The following is a 15,794-nucleotide window of genomic DNA, read 5'->3' on the forward strand; positions in this document are numbered from 1 at the left end:
GACACTTTGATCTGCAAAACAAGATGTTTAAGAGCGCTGCCAGCGAGGGCTCCCCGTGTTTTCGCAGCTCTGGGAGGCAGGGGAATATTTGAAGTCTGGCGTTGTTTCCTCTCGAGGCTTCCCAAGCTGTGGCAGCTGATGAGGTGTTGCTGTCACACCGGAGCCAGGACTAACAGGGAAATCATCGAGCCTGAACAGCAGCCAGCTGGAGAACCAAACCAGGCATTTTTCTTACAGCTTCCAAAAGGAATTGTTGGGTTTCCCCTCCCCCCAAAAAAGGTCCTTTTGTCCATGGGAAATGCTGGAGTCGGTGTGAACTCACTTTGAGTTGTTTTGGGGGAAAACACTGCGATTCTGGGTGATTCAGCTGGAAGCTGTTTGTGCTGCTGCTGCCTTGGCCTGGCTTTTCCCATGCCTCGTCCCACGAGGGGTGGCTGTGGCGTCACCTGGGTGGGGCTGGAGCCGCTCACGCGTCCCTCTGGTCACAGGCTCAGCGCTGGCGCAATGAGAACTACGAGCGGCCCGTGGACCTGGAGGGCTCTGGGGACGACGACCCCTTTGGAGAAGATGAGCTGGACGACATCTACTCTGGCTCTGGCTCGGGGTGTGAGTAGCTGAGGGGCTCCTGGGAATGGTCCCTGGATGGCTGGGGGGGTCCTGGGGAGGTCCTTGGCTGGCTGTGGGGTTGGGGAGCTCCTGGGAAGGTCCTTGGCTGGCTGTGGGGTTGGGGGGTTCCTGGGAAGGTCCTTGGCTGGCTGTGGGGTTGGGGGGTTCCTGGGAAGGTCCTTGGCTGGCTGTGGGGTTGGGGAGTTCCTGGGAAGGTCCTTGGCTGGCTGTGGGGTTGGGGAGTTCCTGGGAAGGTCCTTGGCTGGCTGTGGGGTTGGGGAGCTCCTGGGAAGGTCCTTGGCTGGCTGTGGGGTTGGGGAGTTCCTGGGAAGGTCCTTGGCTGGCTGTGGGGTTGGGGAGTTCCTGGGAAGGTCCTTGGCTGGCTGTGGGGTTGGGGAGCTCCTGGGAAGGTCCTTGGCTGGCTGTGGGGTTGGGGGGTTCCTGGGAAGGTCCTTGGCTGGCTGTGGTGTTGGAGGGCTGGAGAGGGGATGTGAGGGAGGGAATTGCCCTTTATCCATCACTGGAGTTGTCCTCTGAGACAGAAGCAATGGGAGCTGTCCCAAAAGTTGGGCTCCAGTGCCTCCATGTCCCAGCTCAGCCTCTGGCCCTACTGGGCAGGACTGGCCCCTCCACAGACCCCAGAGAGGGCTTTGGCCACTTTGGCTTTTCCACACGGGCACAGCCCTTGGGCTCTGCTGAGCCTGGAACCAGCCGTGCTCTCGGATTTTGGGGGCGATGCCAGGGAAAGGCATCAGCAGCAGCTTCACTCTTCCCTCTTGTCCCCGTTCCAGATTTTGAGCCGGAGCCGGGGCTGGACACGGCCGTAAGCCTGACCACGGACACGCTGGTGACGCTGCCCACCACGGCGGCCGTGCTGCCCGTCACCGCTGCCCAGCCCGTGGCAACGCCCCTGGAGCCCTCCCCCACCCCCAGGACACCACCCCCGCGCAGGCCACCAGCGCCTTCCTCATCCCCAGGACCACAGAAGCACCGGCGGTGCCCAGCTGGAAAGCCACCACCACCAGCACCACGGCCAGCGAGCCCCCAACCACCACGGCCACCACCACCACCAGCACGGCCACCACCACCACCACCACCACCACCACCACCACCACCACGGAGGCCACCACGACCACAAGCAGCACCACCGTGGCCACGGCCAAGCCCACCACCATCCGGAGGTTCCTGCCCCCCTTGGCCACCAAGGCGGCCACCACCCGGGCCACCACCCTGGAGACCCCCACCACGCCCGCCCCCGAAACCAGCACGCCGACAGAGGTGGCCACGTCACGCCTTGTCCCCGCCAGCACGGCCAAGCCCAGGGCCCTGCCAAAGCCCAGCACCTCGAGGACTGCAGAGCTCCCTGAGAAAAGCACGGCCTTGCCGCCCACGGCCACCACGCTGCCGCCCACAGAGGCCCCCCAGGTAGGAGGCCAGAGCCCTTCTCGCCTGCTCGGGGCTCCTGGGCTCCGTGGGAAGCCGAGCGGTGGCCACGGGAGGCCTTTGGTGCCCATCCATCCTCGGCACTTGCTCTGAGGGAGGTCGAGGCAGGCTGGGCTCTTCCAGAGCGGAATGTCTGGGGAGCTGGAAGGAGGTGAAGGGGGAGTTCAGCCCAGGCAGGGGTTCAGGCTCCTGGGGGCACCCCGGATGTGCCACCAAGCCCGGTGACCCCCGCACTGCCTTCCTCAGAGCGGCTTCCCCAGGCAGGAGGGCAGCCGTGCCACATCCCACGGGGACGCAGCGACTTTCCTCGGGGTTTGGTGTCATGTCCCAGCTCCCGGCCCTCGCCGGGAGTCCCAAACTCTCCTCAATTACGGCTTGATGGTGCATTTCCAGCCCATCGGGTGTCCTGAGCGGGAATTTCAGCTCCATCTCGCATTCAGAGCCCCTCAGGGGCCCTTTGCAGCCGCTTTGACTGAAAGGTGGAGTGATTTGTCTAAACTACTCTCTCTTTTCCGCCTGCAAATGCGTGCTCGGAGCGCTCGGGGCTCTCGCTGACCTTCAATTAATCCCTGTCACAAACGCGGCCGCTCGTGGGAAGCGCTGAGCCGTGCGCTGGCCCCGGGGCAGCGGGACATGGAGACGGCTCCCACCCCCGCCCCAGACAGCTCCCGGCTCATCCCGAATCCCGGCTCATCCCGAGCCCTGCTTTGTGACCGAGGCAGGCGGGAAGGAGCCGTTTGCCCCGGCAGGGAGGGATCCGCGGGAGGTTTGGCTCGGGGATGCTCCAGCTGCACGGACACACCGAGGGACAAGGGGGAAGGTCCGGGGGATTTGGTCCCGAGGGGAGGCAGTGAATGGATCAGGGATGGGGTGGAGGGGGTGGGATGGATCATATTCCCAGGCAATACTTGCCTTCGAGGCCGGGATGCCCTCCTTGCCAAGGGAATTGGGCAGGGACAGCAGGGAGCTGGGCTGGGTGACAGCTCTGTGGCCTGGGTGACAGCCCTGCAGCCTGAGTGACAGCCTTGCAGCTGGGGTCACAGCCCTGCGGCCTGGGTGACAGGGGCCCCTCCTCCTGCTCCTGCCCTGTGCAGCAGAAAGGAGGGAAAGGAAAGGGGGAAGGGACCCCTGGAGCTCATCCAGCAGCATCCAATCCTTCCCCTTGCTGTGCTGATGTTGTGTCACCTCCTGTTAGCCACGAGTCACCTTCCAGCGGTGACATCCAACCTGCGCTCTGGGGACAGCGCCCAGCGCAGGGTCTGGGATGGGATTCTGGGGAGAAATCCTTCCCTGTAAGGGTGGAGGGTCTGGAATGGGATCTCTTTAGGAGAACTACAGAGAACAGGTGCTGGGATGGGGACAGAGAATGTCCCAGCTCAGCCATGGTGGCCTCAGCCGTTTGGTGACCAAGTCGTGGGGTTGTGTTGTCACTGCGGTACAACTTCAGTGACACAGGGAAGGGACACCCCAACGTTGTCCCCATGTCCCCCACCCTGTCCTCGGTCCGGTGATGTCCTCCCTGTGGACACCCTTTGGTCCTTGTCCCTTGCTCCACCTTGTCCTTTCTCCCAGATGGAGCCAGGGGAGGTGACAACAACCCCTGACAAGGAGCCGGAGGTCCCGGCCAGCAGCGGCCCCAGCGGGGACTTCGAGATCCGGGAGGAGGAGGAGACGACTCGTCCCGACCTCGGGAATGAGGTGATGGCTGTGGTGACGCCGCCGGCCGCGCCGGGGCCCGGCAGGAACGTGGAGACGGGGCTGATGGACAACACGATAGACTCGGGCAACTCGGCTGCTCAGCTGCCCCAGAAAAACATCCTGGAGAGGAAAGAGGTGTTGATAGGTGAGATGTGGGGCCGGGGGTTTGGGGGAGAGGGTTTGGGGTCACAGGGAGCTGGGCTGTCCCAGGAGAGGGGACAGTCCTGGGAAGGGCATTGGGATAACCCACACCCACCTCCTGAAATTGCTCCGTGGGCTGGCCCAGGGTCTCCGTGCCTTTGCCAGGACAGCTGTGCACAATTTCCTTCTACTGAGATGGATTTCCAGGAAAAAAAAAAGGGATTTTAGTGCAAAGATGTTCTGTGGTCATAGCTCAGCACCCAGTGCTGCTCCCAAACTTCCAAAGCCCAAAACCAGGCTGGAATCCCGAATGATCCCCCCAAAGCGTGGCAGTGCTGAGCCTGGTATAACCCAACCCACCTCCCAAAACTGCTCCATGGCCCTGCAGGGGGGGGGGGGGGGGGGGGGGGTCCCAGGGGTCTCCAGGCCTTTGCCAGGAACACTGTCCACAATTTGTGCTGAGATGTGACAAAGATGTGCTGAGATGTGACAAAGATGTGCTGAGATGTGACAGATGTGCTGCGGTGACCCAGCCACTGCTGAGAGGCTGCTCCCAGATTTCCAGAGCCCAAAACCAGGCTGGAATCCCAAAGGATCCCCCCCAGACTCTCTGTGCTGGAGGCCGGGCTGGGGCTGGCGCTGGCACTGAGGGCAGGGGGTGGCACTGACACCCGTGGGTAGCACTGACAGCTGTGGGTGGCACTGATGGACATGAGTGGCAGTGATGGACATGGGTGGCAGTGACGGCTGTGGGTGGCACAGACAGCCGTGGGTGGCACTGACAGCCGTGGGTGGCACTGAGAGCCGTGGGTGGCACAGACAGCTGTGGGTGGCACTGACAGCCACGGGTGGCACTGACAGCCGTGGGTGGCACTGACAGCCCCGGGTGGCACTGACAGCCACGGGTGGCACTGAGAGCCGTGGGTGGCACTGACAGCCGTGGGTGGCACTGACAGCCGTGGGTGGCACTGATGGCCGTGGGTGGCACTGACAGCCACGGGTGGCACTGATGGCCGTGGGTGGCACTGACAGCCCCGGGTGGCACTGACAGCCACGGGTGGCACTGACAGCCCCGGGTGGCACTGACAGCCCCGGGTGGCACTGATGGCCGTGGGTGGCACTGACAGCCACGGGTGGCACTGACGGCCACGGGTGGCACTGACAGCCCCGGGTGGCACTGACAGCCACGGGTGGCACTGACGGCCGTGTCCCCTGTGCGTTGTTGCAGCGGTCATCGTGGGAGGCGTGGTGGGCGCCCTTTTCGCCGCCTTCCTGGTGATGCTGCTCATCTACCGCATGAAGAAGAAGGACGAGGGCAGCTACACCCTGGAGGAGCCCAAGCAGGCCAACGTCACCTACCAGAAGCCCGACAAGCAGGAGGAGTTCTACGCGTAGACGGAGAGCCCGGAGTGCCTCACGCTTCCTCCCTCCCTCCCTCCCTGCTCCAAACCCTCCCCCTCCTCTCCTCCATCCAGTCTCTCTCTCCTCCCTCCTCTCTCTCTTTTTTTGGGATCAGACTGTGAATTTTTAAAAGCAAAACCCACAGTGGCTGTAGGAGGAAACGCGTCCTTGGCATGGGGGGGCACGGGGTGCCCGGAGCAGCCCCGGGGTCACGCCGAGCACTGCTGAGGTGACACCGAGCAGTGCCAGGGTCACACCGAGCACCCCGAGGTCACACCGGGCACTGCTGAGGTGACACCAAGCAGCGCCAGCGTCACACAGAGCACCCCGAGGTCACACCGGGCACTGCTGAGGTGACACCGAGCAGTGCCAGGGTCACACAGAGCACCCCGAGGTCACACAGAGCACTGCTGATGTGACACCGAGCACCCCGAAGCCACACCAAGCAGCACTGAGGTGACACCGAGCAGCGCCACGGTCACACTGAGCACCGCTGAGGTGACAACGAACACCCCGAGGTCACATCGAGCAGCGCCACAGTGACACCGAGCAGCACCAAGGTGACACCGAACAGCGCTGAGGTCACACTGAGCACTGCAAAGGTCACTGAGGTGGCACCAAGCACCCCGAGGTGACACTGAGCAGTGCCCGGGTCACACCAAGCACCTCAAGGTGACACTGAGCACTGCCAAGGTCACACCGAGCACCCCGAGGTGACACCGAGCACCCCGAGGTGACACTGAGCACTGCCAAGGTCACACCGAGCACCCCGAGGTGACACTGAGCACTGCCAAGGTCACACCGAGCACCCCGAGGTGACACCGAGAACCCCGAGGTGACACTGAGCAGTGCCCAGGTCACACCAAGCACCTCAAGGTGACACTGAGCACTGCCAAGGTCACACCGAGCACCCCGAGGTGACACCAAGCACCCTGAGGTGACACCGAGCACCGCTGGCCTTTCTGCTGGCGGGAGGGACGGGACACGGAGCCGATGCCAAGGAGCCGATGCCAGGGCAGCCGTGCCCGGGAATGCCCTGGAGAGCAGGGGATGGGCTGCCCACGGAGCTGCCTGGAGCTCAGCTGGACTTCTCCCACCACCACCAGGAACTCTGGGATTCAGACTCCTCCTGCCAGCCCTGGGGCACAGGGGGATTGCTTTGGATTTATTGCCCTTTTTGTTCCGTCCATAAAGGAAGGAGATTTCCTTCCCTCTGTCTCGTCTTTAGTTTTTTTTTGGTTTTCTTTTGGAATGGGGTTGGCCGTTCTGCAGGAATCCCCTTCTGCTGGAAGAGAGAACGTGACTCTCCAACGCTCCTGGAACCTTGGGAAAAGCACAAGGGGCTGGAATACCTGGGATTCACTCCTGGAGTGGGGAAAAAAGGAAATAAATACAAACTCTGGGGATGATCCCTTTGGATCAACGTTCTGGAGCGCTTGTGGAGCTGCATCGGGGCATCCCAGGCTGCTGCCATCCGGCCACCCCCTGGAACCTCTTGGATCCGCATCTGGCTGAGGGGTGTGGCCAGGAAGGGACTTGGCTCGGGCTGGGTTTTCACTGTGACCACTAAAGCTCGGCTTTGCGGGACATTCCTTGGGGAGGAGCTGGGAATGGAGAAGGTGAATCCTCTCCCAGAGGAGGATGGCAGAGCTCTGCAAGGCGTGGGATGCAGCTAAGGAAGGAAATCCAGCAGGGACCATCCCTGTCCCTCAGGGTCTGGCAGGGATCCCGCCGGCTCCAGAGGTGAGGAAGGGGAGGCAGAAGCATGGCTCAGCCCCAGGGCTGGTTGGATCACTGGAAAGATCCCAAAATCAATGGGAACACCCAGGATTGATGGTTTTCCTTTGCTTTTTGAATCCCCAGGACTGATGGTTTTCCTTTGCTGGTGTTTAAATCCCAGCACAACCCACGGGGCCAGCGAGAACCCGACCTTGGCACGCCCCAGGTGTCCCCTCCGAGGCTGCCCAGGGTGCAGATTAATTAATGCAGATATTTCAGTTGAGGTGTTTCAGTGAGGTGGCTCTTAATTAGCTGGAGCCCTGTTTGTGGGGTTTTGTTGTCTCAATGGTCGTGATCTCGATGGGCTCCCATGGAAACTTTTGATTTGCTCTTGGAACAATTTAAATGGGAAAATTTGGGGGGAAAAAAAATCATTGCTTTGTGAATTAACCTGCACAGAGACAGAGGGCTTTGGAGGATTTAGGGTTTTATGGCCCTGGTGGGGGTCACAAGACAGAAGAGCTTCATTGTGGAAGGGATTTGAGGCCAGGAGAATATTTTGAATCTATATAAACACATATCTCCACTCCTGTACACCCACAGCAACACAGGTATGGAAGGAAATGAAATCCCTGGAATTTCTCAGTGCACTGGGATGCTCACGTGGGATTTGGAGTTGGGAAGTTGGGAGCTTTGGGCTGCTTTTCCCTGGGATACAACCCAAAATGATGACCTGGCTTTGCTTCGGGATAGGGAACAGAGCCCCGTGCATGGATCAGCTCTAAATCCTCATTTTTGAGCTGTCAGCCTCAAAACCCTCGTGGCTGAGGTTCTTGGAGCTTGGAGAAGGCCCTGTTGGATGTGTGGGGTGGTGGTGCTGGGAGTGACCATTTCCACGTCCATCCCGGAGGGAGGATGAGGATGAGGATGAGGATGAAGGATGAGGATGCTCCAGAGGAGGGAACACACTCAGAAGGAGCCTGGTGCCAACCCAGAGCCACTTTGTGCTGCTCCAGAGGGAGTTTGGACTCCTGGATTTGATGATTTGGAGGATTTTGGCCCTGTTGGGATCACACAAAGGGGCGTGGCACAAGTCAAGGTCACCAAGGCCACCCAAAATCCCCATCTTTGGGGAAAACCTGGATTTAATCTTTGGAGCTTGCTTTAAAAAAACACCCTCCCAGCTTAATCTTTTTAATGCTGCTTTTCAGAGCTGCCTCCTTAATCTTCTTCATTCCATTTTTTCCTCCTATTTAATAGTCTGAAGTTCCCTAATACAATTTTTTTACTCACTCAAGCTTAACCTCGTCCCTCTCAGCTGGTGTTAGGTTGTAATCCCGGCACTTAAATCCATCACAGCTTCGGGAGTGAGGAAAGCTGGAGGTGGGAGGGTGAGAGGAGCCTGGGCAGGACTTTTGCAGTAATTAAAATATGAGATAAACACAATAAAAAAAGGTGAAGGCAATTAAACTGCTAATCAGAAGTGATGAAACAATTCATTGTTTATCTCCTGCTCCCATGCTTTTGCTCTCCACCTGGAGAGGGATGTGAGCTCCAGGAGAATTTTTTCGGTTTGGAGGCAACTTTTTGTGGTTGTGCAATGGTGTCACAGCCTCTTGTGTCACCTCAGCTCCACCGGGCTGTCGGAGTCGATGTTTGAGGGGGAAAAAGAAGCCTTGTTCTGGAGAATGTGACCCTGGGCCTCCCTCCAAGGAGCTGGGATGGAGCTGAATACGGGCAGGAGTTTTGGGGGAAGTCCATCTCCCCAGAAAATCCTGGATAAAGCCATTTCTCCATGAGCAGAGCCACAGGGATGGGTAAAACCCCGAGGGCCGGTGCGTGGCGCAGGTGGAGGTGGCTGCTCCCTCCTGCAGCCGCTCCTGCTCCGGGGCTTTTCGGGGATTCCTGGTGGGAGCATGGATGGGGAAGAGGCGAGGAGGCTCCACGTGGGAGGAGCCATCCCCCAGAGCAGGATTTTGGGAAAATGAACTCCAGCGGGAGCGGAAGCGGCTCCAGCATCTTCCCTTCCCGAAGGCGAGCCTGGCATCGTCCCCTCTGCCCAAATTCCCACCCCTCATGGTGATCCCAGCCAGGAACAGCTGGAGCAGTGCCCAGATGTGCTGGTCCTTCCCCAGCTGTGCTCCCCGAGTGATTTTTCCACAGCTTTTCCGTTTCTTTTCCGCCCGTTCCTGCGTGTGCGTGATGTGCTGGAGCCGCAGGGAGAACCTCGGCTCTTCCAGCTGGATAATTTTAGGAGTTTCTGGAATTGCAGGGTGGTGTGGGCTGCTCTGCCAGCTGTGCCAGCCTTGGGGCTCTCCCTGCTGGAATTGCAGCAGGAGAATATCCAGCAGGAGAACAGCCAGGAACTCCTTGGCCACATCCAAAGGGAAGGGAAGAGCAGAGAGCCCCAAACCAGGGCTGGAATGGGGAGTTTGGGAAGGGCAGGACATGGAAGGGGCCCAGCAGCAGCAGGACCCAGCCCTGGCTGGGTTTTGCAGGGCTGGGAGTTGTCCCTTAGCTCCAAAAACTTCTCTGATCTTGGATCTTTCCTTGAAAAGCACCAGGTGCCCGTGGTGGGATGGAGTTGTCCCTTAGCTCCAAAAACTTCTCTGATCTTGGATCTTTCCTTGAAAAGCACCAGGTGCCCGTGGTGGGATGGAGTTGTCCCTTAGCTCCAAAATCTTCTCTGATCTTGGATCTTTCCTTGAAAAGCACCAGGTGCCCGTGGTGGGATGGAGTTGTCCCTTAGCTCCAAAAACCTCGCTGATTTTGGACCTTTCCATAACGAGCTCTGCTGGGGGGATCCAGCTGCAGGGAAGGGGATGGGAAGGGGATGGGAAGGGGATGCCTCGGGCTGGGGGACTGCCAGGATGGGCTGGTTTGCCTCAAATTTCTCCTCTCCCTCCCCAACTTCCCTGACAATCCCTGTCTGGGAGTTCCTTTGCCTCATCTCCAGCTCCAGCATTCCGAGCTCTCCCTGCTGTGAATCCCCAGCTCAGTTCCTTCCACGGGAACAAACCCACCAGGCGAGAACTGGAATGGATTTTTAAATTCCCCTTTTCTCCCGTAACCACCCTTGCCATGATCTTCTCCGGCTCCGAGGTTTTCTGCCAGGCTCTGAAGTAACTCTGTGCTTTCAGTCCAGAAAGGTTTGGTGGGAATGAGCTCCCTGGGATCCCCGGGAGCAGGGATGGGGCTGTGGGAGCAGGGCTGGGGCTGGGGGGGTGTGTGTGTATATAATATGTGTATGTAATTAATGTATATGTAGAGATGTATAGAGGGGCACGGGGCCGGGGGCTCTGCTCCTGAGGGGGAAGAGGAGGAGGAAAAAGAGGAAAAGGAGGAGGAAAAAGAGGAAAAGGAGGAGGATTTGTCCTCCAGCACCCCGTGCTGAGTTCTGCAGCCCTTGGTCCCTGTCCCAAGGAACGTGGGATTCAGCCTCATTCCCATTCCCTGTCCCAAGGGATTCAGGATTCCCTGCCCAAGGGATGTGGGATTTCCTGTCCCAAGGAATTTGGGACTCAGCCTTGGCCCTGCTCCCAAGGGATGTGGGATTCAGCCTCGACTCCTGTCCCAAAGGATTCGGGATTCCCCCTCATTCCCTGTCCCAAGGGATTTGGGATTCAGCCCCATTTCCAAGGGATGCGGGATTTCCTGTCCCAGGGGATGCAGGATTCCCTGTCCCAAAGGATGTGGGGGTCCCCCTCATTCCCTGTCCCAAGGGATGCAGGATTCCACCTCTCCGATTCCTGCTGCTCCTCCCTCCCCTCCCTGCCCTTCACATCCCCCTGATCCCAGTCTTGATCCTGATCCCAGTCCTGATCCCAATCCCAGTCCTGATCCCGATCCCGATCCCAGTCCTGATCCTGATCCTGATCCCAGTCCCGATCCCGATCCCAGTCCCGATCCCAGTCCTGATCCCGATCCTGATCCCAGTCCCGATCCTGATCCCAATCCCAGTCCCGATCCCGATCCCAGTCCCGATCCTGATCCCAATCCCAGTCCTGATCCCAATCCCGATCCCAGTCCTGATCCCGATCCCAGTCCTGATCCCAATCCCAGTCCTGATCGCAATCCCCGTCCCGATCCCAGTCCCAGTCCTGGTCCCGATCCTGATCCCAATCCCAGTCCTGATCCCGATCCCAGTCCCGATCCCAGTCCCGATCCCGATCCCAGTCCCGATCCCAGTCCTGATCCTGATCCCAGTCCCGATCCCAATCCCAGTCCTGGTCCCGATCCTGATCCCAGTCCCGATCCTGATCCCAATCCCAGTCCTGATCCCGATCCCAGTCCCGATCCTGATCCCGATCCCAGTCCTGATCCCAGTCCTGATCCTGATCCCAGTCCTGATCCCAATCCCAGTCCTGATCCCGATCCCAGTCCCGATCCCAATCCCAGTCCTGGTCCCGATCCTGATCCCAATCCCAGTCCTGATCCTGATCCCAGTCCCGATCCTGATCCCGATCCCAGTCCCGATCCCAGTCCTGATCCTGATCCCAGTCCCGATCCCAATCCCAGTCCTGGTCCCGATCCTGATCCCAGTCCCGATCCTGATCCCAATCCCAGTCCTGATCCCGATCCCAGTCCCGATCCTGATCCCGATCCCAGTCCTGATCCCAGTCCTGATCCTGATCCCAGTCCTGATCCCGATCCCAGTCCCGATCCCAATCCCAGTCCTGGTCCCGATCCCGATCCCAGTCCCGATCCCGATCCCAGTCCCGATCCCAGTCCTGATCCCGATCCCAGTCCCGATCCCAATCCCAGTCCTGGTCCCGATCCTGATCCCAATCCCAGTCCCGATCCCGATCCCAGTCCCGATCCCAGTCCTGATCCCGATCCTGATCCCAGTCCCGATCCTGATCCCGATCCCAATCCCAGTCCTGGTCCTGATCCTGATCCCAATCCCAGTCCCGATCCCGATCCCAGTCCTGATCCCGATCCCAGTCCTGATCCCAATCCCGATCCCAGTCCTGATCCCAGTCCCGATCCCAGTCCTGATCCCGATCCCAGTCCTGATCCCGATCCCGATCCCAGTCCTGCTCTCAGTGGTTTGGGATCAGCCGGGGGGGATCAGGAGCCGTTTGCCGCGGTAGGGCCGGAGCAGGTCGGGGATGGGATCCCGGGGTGGATCCAGCCCCCGCAAGCTCCGGAGCTCCCCATTCCCTGTACCAGGAGCTGCTCCCTCTCTGTGGGGAGCCTCAGTCTGCAGAGCTGATCTTTTTATTTCTGTGCTTATTTTTTCCCATTATTTTGATTTTTGGGTTAAAAAAAAAACCAGACTTTTTTTCACACCCCACATTCCAGCACTTCTCCCAAGACCTCCAGGGCTCCAGGGATTTTTCCTGCAGGAATTCCCCCCGTTCAGGGTCCCCCTGGCCGAAGTCACCCCAGCCCAGCTGACAATCAAACCAGACACCCGAAAAACAGGAATCCATTGCAGTTTGATAGAAAACTTTTTAAAATCCTCCCCTTCTCTCTCACCACTGCATCTCCAGGATAAACCATCACCCACTGCTCCTCCTGTAAATAAACATCAAACCTTCTTGTATAAATTAAAAATAAAATAATTAAAAAAAAAAAAAAACAAAAAAAAAATTCCATTGATAAACATCCCAAAAATAAAATTTAAAAAAAACTCCCTTTCCAGAAGATTGAAGTAATTCCAACTTCACTTTTTTTTTTGGAGCTGATTTCCAATCCCCATAGGAGAACAAAACAAAGATCTGGAACACTGCAAGTGTTGGAGCTTTCAATGAATCCGGGAGGGAAAAAAAAAATGCATGTAAATATTTTTAATAGGAGACATATCTTAAACAGAACTTTTTTTTGTATGTACATAACTCTCCTAGAGTTTAGTACTGAAATGGCTTCATAGTGTCTGTTTCAAAAAGGAAAGGAAAAGAAAATGTTTGTTAATTGTTTTTGTTCTTACTCAATGGCCAAAACTTTAAAAATAATGACAAAAAAAAAAAAAAAAAAAAAAGAGAGAAAAGACTCTAAAAATAATCTTTGCCAATGGATCTAGCACTGTAATGGTACTGTCTATTTTTTTTAATTATTTCTGTGCTGTGCCCATTTATAAAATGAGGAAAAGATAAAAAATAAAGTCATTTAAACCTTGTCTGCCCAGGGCCTGGCCTGAGTTCTTGGTGCCGGCTGCTCCGGGCTCTGTCGTGCCCCGGGAGCGGAGGGAGAAGTTTCTGCCTGGTCCTGGGCCCATCAGGGTGGGGTTAATGAATGGTTTCCATGGCAACTGCAGCGATGCTGAGGAACCTGGACCATCCCAGCATAGCCAGGGATGATCCCAGTGCAGCTCTGGATGATCCCAGCGCTGCCTGGACTGTCCCAGTACAACCTGGAAACGTTCACCTGGAGAGGAGAAGGCTCCAGGGAGAGCTCAGAGCCCCTGCAGGGCCTGAAGGGGCTCCAGGAGAGCAGCAGAGGGACTGGGGACAAGGCCTGCAGGGACAGGAGCCAGGGAATGGCTCCCAGTGCCAGAGGGCAGGGCTGGATGGGATCTTGGGAATTGGGAATTGTTCCCTGGCAGGGTGGGGAGGGGCTGGGCTGGAATTGCCAGAGCAGCTGGGGCTGCCCCTGGATCCCTGGCAGTGCCCAAGGCCAGGCTGGACACTGGGGCTGGGAGCACCTGGGACAGTGGGAGGTGTCCCTGCCAGGGCAGGGGTGATGGGATTTAAATTCCATTCCAACCCAAAGAATTCCAGGATTCTGTGATTCCTTGAATTTTTGGGAAAGCCTCATGACAGAGGTAGGGGACGCCCCCCTTCTCTCACAGCCTGGGGATCTCTCCAGGCCTGATCCAAGCTCACCTGGCAGGAGGAGCTGCTGGGTGATCCTTGCATCCCACCCCAGAAATCCCCTTGGCCTCCCTAAGGACATCCTGGATGTCTTTATCCAGCTCCTGCCAGGCCAGACCTCCCTGGATCCACCCCTGGAGCAGCAGGCACTGCCCCTAGAGCCATCCCCAGCCCCAGTGCCAAAGCCCAGGACGCTCCCAGAAATATTCCCCCAGCCCCAGCGATGTCCTGCTGGCCCGAAATCCAGGGAACATCCTTCCCTTTGGGCCTGGGGAATGGGTTTTTAATGACCCTGCTTCCCTCAGGAAGCTCTGCTCCAAGTGCTTCACCCCCTAGGGAATTCAGCAGCAGGATATCCCAGCCCTCAGCCTCCGGCAGGGACAAACCCCACCCTCCTGGGAGCAGCTCAGGAATCCCTCCTGGATGGCCACAGCACCAGAGCCCCAAATCCCTCCCTTCTCACCCCATTGCCCAGAGCGGGGCAATTCCATCAGCAATCCCTGCCTGCAGCAGCGCTCAGCATTCCCGGCGGGAAGGGCCCTAACCCCGGCTTCCAGCCCGTCCCAGCCCCAATAATGACCCCACTGTGCCGTGCTCCCGCGTTTGGCAGAGCAGAAATGAGCAACTGCCTGCCCGAGGTGTTGGAATTTGGGCTGAAGGCTGGAAACAGCCTCTGATTATATCCCAATCCCCATTTTTTATTTATTTTCCGCCCCAACGGCTCTTGCAGGAATTTTCCGTTCCCGCGGTGCCATTGCAGACCCCAGGATTTACCAGGACAACCCCAAATGCGGTTTATTGGGAATTTTTTTGCACCCTATGAATCAGCCTTTATAAATCTCTGTGGTGTGAGCAAAGCACACAGAAATAACGCCAGGATTGGGATTTCACCTGGAAAATGAACGGCCCAAAGGCACCAAGCCCGTGGTGGTTGACAGGGATTTTAGGGAACAGCCACACCCGAGTGGCCAGGTGACCACCTTGGGGACACACAGCTGGGGAGGGTCCTCAGGTGCCAGCCCTGAGCTGTGGAGGGTCCTCAGTGCGTCCCAAATCCTCCCTGGATACCCCAAATGAAGAGGATTTGTCCCATGTGCCGACCTGCTGCTCCCAAGGCTCATCCCACAAACTGCTGCTCTGCTCCTGCCTGGCTCCGTGGACACGCCGGGTCCCCTCCTGCCTCTCTGGAAAATCCAAATCCCATTTCAGAACCCTCAGCATTGCTGGACATGAACAACCCCACCCCATCCTCATTCCCACCTCTTCCCGTTTCTCCCACCCTCCGCGGCTCCACAAATCCTCCTCCCCGAGCTCCTCCACGTGTTTCTTCCCACCTTTTTTAGCTCCTGGCCCCTTTCCCCTGCTTTCCAAGGACAGGAAGCCCTTCAGGACAAAGAGCGCTGAAATCCCAGTGGGAATGGCCGGATACAGCTCCCTGTCCTGCTCCGGAGGCCTGGGGGGAGCGATGGATATCTGGGCACGGCGATTTTCGGGCCATTGTTCAGGATTGGAGGCAAAGAGCAGAATTCGTGCTCCAGGAATTCCAGCATTTCCTGAGCCCCAGTGGTTATTCCAGCAGCTGAGCCAACATTCCCTGGTATTTACCTGCTCCAGGACAATCAGCAGTGGGAATGCACCTTTGGGAATTGTGTCCCTCCTATTTCCTGCCCTCCAATTGTTTTTTCCCGAGGCTGAATCCATCCCTGTGAGGGACAGGACAGCTCGCCCCGTGTCCCACATCCCCGAGGACAGAGAATTCCCTAAGGGAGTAATTCCCTACCATGGGAACTCTCCGTGTTTATCCAGGACTGCTGGAGCCCGGACATTTGGTGCCTGGATTTGCATTCCGTGAGGAATTGTGCCCGCTGACGAATCTGTGTTCCATCTAACGAGGAACCAAGCCAATTAAAAATAATGGGGAGCCGGAGCTGCTGCCTGGAACAAAACAATGATAATTATAATTCTAATAAA

The 15,794-nt window shown here is 57.9% G+C and overlaps 2 protein-coding genes across 2 annotated transcripts in view; both read left to right on the forward strand.

Annotated features, from left to right (window-relative positions):
- The window catches only part of SDC3 (syndecan 3), a 45,739-nt gene extending 40,450 nt beyond the window's left edge, over window positions 1–5,289 (forward strand). The window contains 5 exon segments of the mRNA XM_053964670.1: window positions 489–606; window positions 1,398–1,529; window positions 1,532–2,031; window positions 3,622–3,892; window positions 5,117–5,289. Of these exon segments, the coding sequence (XP_053820645.1) occupies window positions 489–606; window positions 1,398–1,529; window positions 1,532–2,031; window positions 3,622–3,892; window positions 5,117–5,283 (1,188 nt within the window). The 3' untranslated portion in view covers window positions 5,284–5,289.
- An 11-nt stretch (window positions 5,290–5,300) lies between these two features.
- Window positions 5,301–13,129, forward strand: LOC128799852 (uncharacterized). Its single transcript, XM_053964668.1, has 2 exons — window positions 5,301–5,961; window positions 6,044–13,129. The coding sequence occupies exon 2, from the start codon at window positions 10,733–10,735 to the stop codon at window positions 12,221–12,223; it is 1,491 nt and encodes a 496-aa protein (XP_053820643.1). The 5' UTR covers window positions 5,301–5,961; window positions 6,044–10,732; the 3' UTR covers window positions 12,224–13,129.
- Window positions 13,130–15,794: the final 2,665 nt, after the last annotated feature.

The sequence above is a fragment of the Vidua chalybeata genome, chromosome 25 (genome assembly GCF_026979565.1).
Source record: "Vidua chalybeata isolate OUT-0048 chromosome 25, bVidCha1 merged haplotype, whole genome shotgun sequence".
Taxonomy (NCBI): domain Eukaryota; kingdom Metazoa; phylum Chordata; class Aves; order Passeriformes; family Viduidae; genus Vidua; species Vidua chalybeata.

Bases quoted from the DNA above. Each gene is read 5' to 3' on its own strand.
- LOC128799852 (XM_053964668.1), top strand. From the start codon at position 10,733: ATGCAGGATTCCACCTCTCCGATTCCTGCTGCTCCTCCCTCCCCTCCC.